The sequence below is a fragment of the Solanum stenotomum genome, chromosome 2, assembly GCF_019186545.1.
Source record: "Solanum stenotomum isolate F172 chromosome 2, ASM1918654v1, whole genome shotgun sequence".
Lineage (NCBI taxonomy): Eukaryota > Viridiplantae > Streptophyta > Magnoliopsida > Solanales > Solanaceae > Solanum > Solanum stenotomum.
This window is the reverse complement of record NC_064283.1, coordinates 63,556,277-63,567,441: the sequence shown is the minus strand read 5'-3', so window position 1 is coordinate 63,567,441 and position 11,165 is coordinate 63,556,277. Positions and strand designations below refer to the sequence as shown.

Sequence of the window (11,165 nt, the reverse complement as noted above, 5' to 3'; positions counted from 1 at the left end):
TGAAGTGATTCGGTATTGAGAATTTGTATGGTTTGTAACAATCGTTGAAAACTTGTATAGCTGATCCAACTTGTTTGAATATAGATATAATAATATGCTTATGAGGTTAGCGAGTTTGTTATGTGGAGTGTTACCTGTTTGATAAAATGCCTCTATGAAATTACTGCTATGTAATTACTGATGCTAGTTTAAAGACATATTTGTGCCATCTTTGAACTAGGCTTAGTTATAAAATTGAATTTATTATGAAGTACATTATGTATGAGTATAGAATTTACATGAAATTTAGATGTATTAATTTGCATGTTTTTCTAGCAAGTGTGAAAAGTCTGTGGTCTTTTTTCCTATGTCTTTTACTTGTTTGATATAATGTCCCTTTGAGTTTATGGCCATCTTATAATCTATGTTGATCGGACTATTCAAAAATGTCACCAGGGATCCTTCAAAAATAGTGTGTTATTTAAGGATCTGACACGGGTGTGACAACATTTTTGTAGAGTCTGAGCAACTTAATTATAAATGATCTTAGTTGGGAAATGTTAAACTACTAATTAGTGGATTGCATCTCTAGATGCGCACAAGCTGACTTCCTTTGTAAAGCCAGCAAAGAACTTTTGGGTATATGATGTCCGGCGTCCAGAACTTTATCAAATCTGATCTGGTTACTCCCCCTTGACTTTTTCCCTTTACACTTTGGCTTCAGTTTTAGAAACCCATAATTTGTCCTGCAAAAAGGAAAAAAAAAGTGATAGAGGAATGATATGGGCCCAAATGAAGTGGATTCAATATTGAGAATTCGTATGGTTTGTACCAACTGGTGAGGATTTTTTTAGCTGAATTATTTTGGGATTGAGACTTCGCAAGTGAAGATTTTGACGCTTATGCTGTCCAAAAGTATGTTTAAGTTGGTGTTTGATGTATAACAACATTAGTATTAGGACATTTAGTTGTGTTATTTGTGATATGATTATCTAGCAAGGGTGGACGCTTTGGCCTTTCTTCTATTTCATTTACCTGTTTGATAGAATGCCCTTTTGAAAATCTGGTTATCCAATAAATGGTTCTGGTTTAAGACAAATTGTGCCATATCTGGACTATATTTAGCTATAAAATTGAAAACTTTGTGGGTATAGTATGATGTATGAGTACACATGTTTTCCTATACTTGACTGCTTGTTTGTAATTAAAATGTAAATGTAGGATGCAAAATGAGATTGGCATTATAGTCAGCATTATTTGAGTACCTATTGAAAGAAATTTAGGTGTATTACATGGCAATATTTTCTAGTAAGCGAGGAGAGTCTGCGGCCTTTGTCTTGTGTCTTTTACCTGTATGATATAATGCCCCTTTGAATTTGTAGCTGTCTAATGAATGGTGCCAGTCGGGAAATGTTAACTACTAAGAAGCGTGTTGCATCTATAGATGTGCACAACCTGACCTCTTTCATAAGACAACAAAAAGTTGAAAAATTCTTTGGGTATGTGATGTCTAAGAACAAAATAAATTCTATGTGATACCACAGTTTTACTTTCACCTCCTCCAAATGAATTGAAGGAATGCTGCTTGTTTAGGATAAACCAGTTTTTTTATAGTCACACAGATGGACTGCAAATGAACGATAAGTTGTACTTTACATATTGATTTCTACTAAGGCTTTTGAGATGATTATGGATATGTTAGCGACCTTTCGATTTGAGGCTTCTTGTTCTAGATTAAATCCACTTTAACTGTTTTCATTTTTTTTTTGATAAAAGTAACAGTTAGTCTATATTTATCCACAGGTATACTACCTCAAAAGTGTAGTTCCCCTCCAAAAGTGTTGTACTTACATAGGATCCTATACCTACCAAGTTACAGCCAATCTATAGTTGTGCTGATTACTTCTGAGCTATCTAAGACTACTTGTTTACACCAAAAATAATACAGAGCTAAACATTTAAGCTTAAGTCTTTGTATGTTTCTCTGCTTTCCTTCATGACATCTCTGGTTCCTCTCTAGCCATACTGTCCACCATATACATGATGGGACCATCTTCCAACTCTCCTCCTTTCTTCCTGCATTTCCATCTCTATTCCAGCACTTCAAAACCTCTTTGATCCTTCCTGGTTTCACCCATTTAATCTCTCTCATATTGGTGAACATTTGCCATAGCTGGGTTGGCCACTTGCAGTGTAAGAAGAGATGGTTGACTGTCTCTCCTTGCTCTTCACACAAAAAGCACCTGGAACACAGGTGAACGCCTCTTTTGTTAACTGTTTTCTTTTGCAAAAAAAGAAAGAAAAAAGAGGGGGGTGGGTGATCTGTGGTGGGATTTTATTCACGAAACAGCATCAACTAATTGCTAGGTCAATACAAATTTGCTAAAAATGACCTCTCCCTTTTAACTGAAGTTCATCATAGTATATAGTGCTTTGAGTTCCAAACTATTTAGTGCTTCAGCTCTTCCTTCAGAGCAGCTGTGAATCCTTTCTTCCCATACCTCCCACTAGATACACATTTTTATTCCTAAAGTTTTAATGGACCGCCACAAGAATTAGTTGCAGCAACGTTTGTGCCAGAAGATGTGGTAGACACATTCAATGGACCGCCACCTTTGACATTCTTAAGCCAAAATTTCACTTGCATGTGGAGAAAATAAATACTTTCTGTTGTTAATCCATTGAGAATAACAATAATGAAATAAGAGAAGGAATAAAATGCACCAGGCATGGTTTTGGACTAGTACATGATTATATAAAGCACTATGCATAGCGTTATGATGAGATAAACAAGTCACCAATTAAGTACCTCTTTATACCAATATATTTATAATACTCTACCCTCTAAATACAAATTAACTTAAGTTGGAAAAAGTAAAAACGTGTGTCTTGTGGGTGTTATGAAAAAAAAAAGTATCCTTCCCACTGAGCTTATGAGGGTATCTTTCAATGTTCTAGGCATTACCCACTAAACTCCAAACAGGTTTAGAAATATGTTTCAGTGATGTGACGGATGAGGTAGGCGTGGAAGTGACACTTGACACACAAGTTGTCCCCAAGAGAGATAGATTTAAGAATTTGGGGTCTCTGATCCATGGAAATGGTGTGATCGATGATGATGTCACATATTGTATTAGTGCAGCATGGATGAAGTAGAGGCTTGCATCTGGTGCTTTGTGTGACATAAAAATGTACCACCAAAACTAAAGGTATGTTTTACAGAGTGATGGTTAGACCGGCTTTGTTGTATGGGGCTGAGTCTTGATTAGTCAAGAACTCACAGGTCTAGAAGATGCAAGTAGTAGGAATGAGGATGTTAAGATAAAGGTGTGGACATACTGGGAGTGATAGGATTAAGAATGTGGGTATCCGGGATAAAGTAGGAGTGGCCTCCGTGATTGACAAGATGAGGAGGAGAGATTGAGGTGGTTTGGGCATATGATGAGGCGATGTGCGGATGCCCCAGTTTAGAGATGTGAGAGGCTGGATAAAATGGAGTTGAGGAAAGGTAGCGGTTGGCTAAAGAAGTATTGGGGAGAGGTGATCAGACAAGATATAGTGCATCTTCAGCTTATCAAGGACATGACCTTGGATAGAAAGGTATGGAGGTCAGAGATAAGGGTAAACGGTTAGTAGGTAGTTAGGGGTTGTCGTATTACTAGCCTTTTCATATAGTCTTTGGTTTTTTGTACATGTTATCACCTGGTATTATTGTAGTTCTTAATTTTGATATCTCGCACCGTCAGTTGTTTACTGTGTTTCAATTATTGCACTATTTTGTTGGTTCACCGTGTTAGTTGCTATATTTTCTACACTATTTTCTTCTACTTTGTACTTGGATTTACTGCACTTGAGTTGAGGGTTTTTCCGAAACAACCTCTCTATCTCTACAAGGTAGTGGTAAGATCTACGTGCACTCTACCCTCCCCAAACCCTACGTGTCACTAGGGTGGGCATGAAGGATGAATAGTTGATATTGACACTACAGTCTGCACTATATAGATATCTAGCCCTACATGAACTTGTTGAATCTTGGTGATGAATTGCAAGAAAAATACTCTCTAATACAAGGTGTTTGATGATTTTTAGTGACATTATTCCAAATTGAAACATCGCTTATCCCTTGTTGCGAATATTGAGAGCATATCGTTTACGGAAGATTGGTTTGTAAGATGAATCGAGTGTTTTTTATATGAAAGATCTTGGTATTAGTTACACGTTTCTAGGAATTCTTTATCTTGTACTCCCTCCGTCCCTATTTACTTGTCCATATTTCCTTTTTTGGTTGTCCCTATTTAGTTGTCCATTTTGACAAATCAAGAAAGGACAACAAATTTTTTCCTATTATACCCTTATTTACACTTCTTGAAAATTGTAAAAGTGTATGTTGTTTCCCTCCAATTTATTTCACTTTAATTCAAATAAGTGGTTGTAATTTTGAAGTGAAAAGTTGTCATAAGGGTAAAATTGTAACTTCACTGTGCTAATCATTGTTGCCTTAATCTGTGTGCCATTTCTAAAGTGGACAACTAAAAAGGGACGGAGGGAGTATTTATCTATATACCATCTATTTACAAGCTCATACTTCCTCTTGGTTCAGATTATAATATTTGCTCTATCGTTGAATTGCAGACTCTGCCTACTATAGAAAGCATAGATGGAATCAAGCAGAAAGATGCAGAGAATCAATAATCTTTTATTTCCATTCATTTAAGTTTGATAAATTTTATGAAATTGAGTAGCTATTCAAATAGCCCCCCTCCCTCATTTTGCAGGATGCAGTTTTAGCAGTTGAAGCTATAAATGTTGTAGGTGACATCATGTGAGTTAGGATTCACCATTTCTTAGTTGTTCTTTCCTTCGTATTTGACAGATTTGTCTTTGGTAGTAGCAACACAGAAAACAAATTTAGTGTTTCATGTTTTATACTAGGTTGTGCTTTGTGCTTTGTGCATGTACCCCTTCTGTTTTGTCCATAGACAAAGCGACTGGTACACTAAGCTTTTGCTATACGCGGGTTCAGAAAAGGGTAGGACTACAAGGGTCAATTGTACAATACTTTTAACAAGAAGAAAGTTGCTCATAAGCTATTGATGTTACCGCGAATGTCTTACAACTATCCCGAACCATCACCCATCTGGTGATCTTACAGACTTCTATATGTTAAATTCCGGCCAAGTGGTTCGTTCATTCTATTCTATCATTGCGTAAAGGGTTAAAATGACTCATTTACTATACAGACGAATCAAGCAAGAAAGGCAGAAAGGGGCCGCTTTCTCGAGTGCGAGTTCTTTTTTGTTTATACATTTTGTCTTAGCAAATCGTCTCGAATTTGCTCACACTGCTCCAACTCAAATACAGTTGAATACATGATACTGCATTTCCCTTTAATTTGTACAACAATAAATCTAATAATAATATATCTAGTATAAATCTCATAAGTGAAATCTGAAAAAAGTAAAGTATATGCAAACCTTAATGTACTTTGAGAGGTAGAGAGGAAAAGAAAAACAGAAAAAGACATAACCGAAAGTGAAGAAAGCATAGCAAGATAGAATAATTTTAACAAAGGAACAACAACTATTGCAAAGTAATACAATAATTGAAGTACAAAAAAACTACAAGAGTAATACAACAATTATTAGTATAGTATCATAAGCCTGACACACTCAACTACTTATCATAATATGTGTCCTTCATCACCTATTTATACTCAACTACCTCGTTTCTAAGATCATATCATTGATCATAAGTAAAAACTATGTCACGTACTATCTAATCATCCCCCCTCCCCCACCAATACTTTTTTGATCCATCTCTACCTCTCTCCAATACTTCTTCCCTTTTATTTGTGATTGTAAAAATTACATTATTTGATTTAATATTTAGCAAAATATAATTTTTTTTAAATGAAGGAAAAAGCGATAGAATAGGGAGATGCCAGTGTGTGACAACCACTAATGAGTAATGAGGTTAATGATAGCCCCCCACGACGTGTTATGCTGACTGTCACTCATATCATTTCATCACAGATCCAACGGCTCACATTTCTTCTCAAATCTTCAATATATACTCTTCCTATTTTCTCACTTTTCTCTTAGAGAAGGTTATTAGAATAGAGAAGAAGAAGAAGAAAGAGAGCTTTTCCACATTTTGCATTCCCTGACTGTTTGCTAGTGTGTACCTCTCTCTCTCTTCTTTCTCTACCAATTTTCTCTCCGAAAAAAGGTACGATTCATCTGCATTTTACTACAATTTCAATCGATTTTTTTGCATTTTTTTATATTGAGGTGTAATTGATCGATTTTTGTAGTAATTATTGTGTTTTCGATCCGTAGATCTGTTCATCGGTATTTTACTACAATTTCAATTGCTTATTCTCGCATTTTTATGATAATTATGTTTGATATTGAGGTGTAATTGATCGATTTTTGTAGTAATTATTATGATTTCGATCCATAGATCTGTTCATCGGAATATTCAGGTGTTAATTGTTAGTTGATTTGTGGAAAATAGTATCAGAATTGAATGAGCTAGCATATTTATTGATTTTGCAGATATGGCATAGATATTGTTATCCATGGAAACTGAATTGTTTTTCTTCCTTTTTTTTTTTTATATATATATATATATTGAGGTTGATTGATCGATTTTTGTAGTAATTATTATGTTTTCGATCCATAGATCCATTAATTGGAATATTCAGGTGTTGGTTGTTAGCTGATATATGGAAAATAGTATCAAAATTGAATGAGCTAGCACATTTACTAGATTTTGCACATATGACATAGATATTGTTATCCATGTATGCATAATTGTTTTTTTTTTTCCTTTTTTTCTCTTTACACGGTTCTCTTAGATTCCTAGGTCCGAGAAAAAGTTATTCATCTGCATTTTACAATTCAATCACACAATCGCTTTTTCTCGTTTTTTTGATAATTATGTATATGATATTGAGGTGTAATTGATCCATTTTTGTAGTAATTATGTTTTTGATCCGTAGATCTGTTCATCAGAATGTTCAGTTATTGATTATATGGAAAATAGTATCAAAATTGAATGAGCTTAGCACATTTCTAGATTTAGCAGAGATGGCATAGATACAACTTACAAGTATCCATGAAAACAGAGTTTTTCTTCCTTTTTTTATTAGGATTTTGTTGGATCTGCTGAGTACTTTTTGAGAGTTTATGTAGTATTGAATTAATGTGATGGATCTTTGCGTGTTAACTGATAATGTCGTAGAGTTCTGGAATTGCTTGGCAGAACAGCAGAAGCAAATCTAATAGTGATATTTGTTTTGATTTGATCTGATGATCCTAGGGAAATAGAACATTGCAGATGCCTTTGATGATTATCCTGATTATTCTAATGATTGTAATGCACTGGATTTGGGGAAATATGGAATCTGAATCATGTGGTTTATTTGAGTCTCATTGTAGCTTTTTGTGTGAAATAGAAGCTATTGAGTTTTATGTGGGTAAATTTTATGAAACTTGAAGTGCATTATGTATTATGGATTGTGTGCAGTTATAAGGCTTGCAAAAAACTGTACGCCTGTACCTATTCAACCTAATAAATGTAAAATCCACCAAAAACTGGTGGTGGTTATATCATTTATCCATTATCCATGGAAAACCAACTTTGTTAGTGTATCTCGTGAGCTGGTTTAATATGTCCAAAATCTCTGATGTTGTGAAACATAGTTCTACTTATTTGTTGATGCACTGATTTATCATTAGCTATAGTAATATCTATAATTGTTAACATACTATTATTCAATTTATGTGCGGAGCCTTTACTTTGTCATCCGTGCAAAGAGAGAATATATTTCCCTGAAAACTGAAAAAATAGAGGTTCGAAGTAATAGTAACCTTTGACTGAAGGAATAGTATATGAACATCTCTTTCCCATAAGGTGTATTCTTTTATGTGGGACTTTATGTGTTCAGCTTATTTAAACTTGTTTGTTAATTACAAATAGCGAAAACTTGTATAAGGAATCAAGATATCAGTATCAGATGGTAATTTTTTGGACATATACATTTCTTACTGAGGTTTTGTTTTTCAATGCAGGAAATAGCATAAGATGGCAGACGGAGAGGATATTCAGCCCCTTGTCTGTGACAATGGAACTGGAATGGTCAAGGTAAGCTCAAGTGTTTTGTACTACAGCAGAGTTGGCCTGCCATTTTTTACTGATGCTTATTACCTTGTTGCCCATTCTGTTTACAAAATTAAGAGATTCTTATATTGGTTTATTATCTAGGCTGGGTTTGCTGGAGATGATGCTCCACGAGCTGTATTTCCTAGTATTGTTGGCCGTCCCCGCCATACTGGTGTGATGGTGGGTATGGGTCAAAAAGACGCCTATGTGGGAGATGAAGCTCAATCGAAGAGAGGTATTTTAACTCTTAAATACCCAATTGAGCACGGAATTGTCAGCAATTGGGATGATATGGAGAAGATATGGCATCATACTTTCTACAATGAGCTTCGTGTTGCCCCTGAGGAGCATCCTGTCCTCCTAACTGAAGCCCCTCTTAACCCCAAGGCTAATCGTGAAAAGATGACCCAGATTATGTTTGAGACTTTCAATACCCCAGCTATGTATGTTGCTATTCAGGCTGTACTCTCACTGTATGCCAGTGGTCGTACCACTGGTAAGAAAATTTTCATTCTTTATTAGCATAATTATTTTATATGACTGACATCTCTCAAGTTTCTTGATGCTTCTACCATGTAAAGATCTTGCACTTATATGATGCTTTGTGGATATGATTACTTAAGTTATAACCTTCTAATTTTGACATGGTTGTTATCAATTGAGTTATTACTTCTAATTCTTTTTCTTCTCCACAGGTATTGTATTGGACTCTGGTGATGGTGTCAGCCACACTGTCCCAATTTATGAAGGGTATGCCCTTCCACATGCCATTCTCCGTCTTGACTTGGCAGGTCGTGACCTCACTGATAGTTTGATGAAGATCCTCACTGAGCGTGGTTACTCGTTCACCACCTCAGCTGAGCGAGAAATTGTCAGGGACGTGAAAGAAAAGCTCGCTTACATAGCTCTTGACTATGAACAAGAACTCGAGACTTCAAAGACCAGCTCTTCTGTTGAGAAGAGCTATGAGCTCCCAGATGGGCAGGTGATCACCATTGGTGCTGAACGTTTCCGGTGTCCTGAGGTCCTTTTCCAACCTTCAATGATTGGAATGGAAGCTGCAGGAATCCACGAGACTACATACAACTCTATCATGAAATGTGATGTGGATATTAGAAAAGATCTTTATGGAAACATTGTGCTCAGTGGTGGTACTACCATGTTCCCGGGTATTGCTGACAGAATGAGCAAAGAAATTACTGCATTGGCTCCTAGCAGCATGAAGATTAAGGTGGTCGCTCCACCAGAGAGGAAATACAGTGTCTGGATTGGAGGCTCTATCTTGGCTTCCCTCAGCACCTTCCAGCAGGTTTGCGTCGCCCCTTCCCCCTCCCTCCTAATAATTATAAGTTTGCTTTTTTTCGGTGTCTATCGTACTTAGAAACTTGACAGTTACTGACGGTGTTTTCTGCTTCTCTTATTTTCTGTAGATGTGGATTGCAAAGGCAGAGTATGACGAATCTGGTCCTTCTATTGTCCACAGGAAGTGCTTCTAATTTTTCCAAGATTGACAATGTTGGTGAAAGGAAAATACTTCTTATTTCCTACTGGATCAGAAATGCAATTGCAGTGTTATATTCTAGCTTTATTTTCTGTATTTTTGTTCTCATGCTGGATTGAAGATATTGAGAGGGCAGAGTTGATTGTTGGGTTATGTTAATTCTTTTATTTCTATTGACTTTTTCTACTCTTCCGTTATTCTTCCTTTTTCTGTGCCCCCTCCCAACCCCATTTGAGGTAACTGAAGATTGGTATAAAACATATTCGCCTCACGGTAAATTTATGTATTTTTTCACATCATTAAATCATTTCACTATGGTAAGTTAAGTTTGTTCGGTGTAGACACCTGTATTTACTACTGAAAATGCTTTAACTTAGGCAAGAATCTTATTTATGGTTGATTAGTGATTAAGGCATGTTAATTGTGATGGGTACCATGATTAATCATAGCAATTATTTAAACCTTGTTTAATCAAAGTAGCTTGGCCGAAGATCCTAGAACTTAAATAAAAGGAAAGAACTCCAACTTTTGTATTATAATTTATATAAAGTCATTCCAGCTACAAAAGGGAAAGCGAATAAGGTATCCAAATTCTTTCTTAGCTTTAATAAATTAATTATAGTTATCGGATCATAAAAAACAAAGGCCCGTCTAGCTCAGCTGGTAGAGCGCAAGGCTCTTAACCTTGTGGTCGTGGGTTCGAGCCCCACGGTGGGCGTTTATTTTTTTGAATTTTACATAAATTTCATAGTATTAAGAGCTAATTTTATATTTAAACTTCGATCATTTATAAATTGAAGAGAATAAATTTTCATTATTTATTTTTTATGTGTTTTACAAAAAACTTTGCATATAAAATGAAAATCTATCTTATAAAAGAAATATTTATAAAATCAAAAATAAAAATAAACTCATAAAGGACTACACAATTATACATCTCAATTATTGATATATAAGAAATGTATGTGTGTATATTGACAATGGTCGATATAACGTTAGATTCTCTCCAATGGTCAGAAGCAACAATAATTAATTAATGCCATAAAGGAATAAACAATGTGATTCGTAATGTTTCATGCTTAGCTGCCGCCTGCCTGCAAAATTGTCAACTGTGGCACAAATCATAAGTTGTTAAAAATTAAATTGAATAATTAAACAAACATATGCAAAATAAAGATAGGAGTATAAAGGTATACAAACTTGACATGATTTTGAATATCGGGAACAAAATAGATAAAATAAAAATAGTACGATACAATTTTACTTTTGCATGACTTGTGAATAATTGAATGAATAGGTAAAATGAAGAATGAAGACGGTACAAATTCATATAAATCTAACATAATTTGTGAATACTACAACAAGATAAATAGGATAAAAATCTTATAGACTCATATCGATACTATATAATTTGTAAATAATATAACAAGATAGATGAAATAAAAGTAGTATTAATCCAACATGATTTGCAAATGACATGATATTTAGGGTGTGTTTGGTATGAAGGAAAATGTTTTCC

General features: G+C 35.0%; 1 protein-coding gene and 1 non-coding gene across 2 annotated transcripts; both read left to right on the top strand.

Moving 5' to 3' along the window:
• Window positions 1–6,060: 6,060 nt before the first annotated feature.
• On the top strand, window positions 6,061–9,784 carry LOC125854424 (actin-97). Its single transcript, XM_049533967.1, has 5 exons — window positions 6,061–6,207; window positions 8,055–8,127; window positions 8,248–8,641; window positions 8,841–9,454; window positions 9,576–9,784. Exons 2-5 carry the CDS (start codon window positions 8,068–8,070, stop codon window positions 9,639–9,641), a joined length of 1,134 nt encoding a protein of 377 aa, XP_049389924.1. The 5' UTR covers window positions 6,061–6,207; window positions 8,055–8,067; the 3' UTR covers window positions 9,642–9,784.
• A 507-nt stretch (window positions 9,785–10,291) lies between these two features.
• On the top strand, window positions 10,292–10,364 carry TRNAK-CUU (transfer RNA lysine (anticodon CUU)). Its single transcript has one exon. It is a non-coding gene; the product is annotated as a tRNA-Lys (tRNA).
• Window positions 10,365–11,165: the final 801 nt, after the last annotated feature.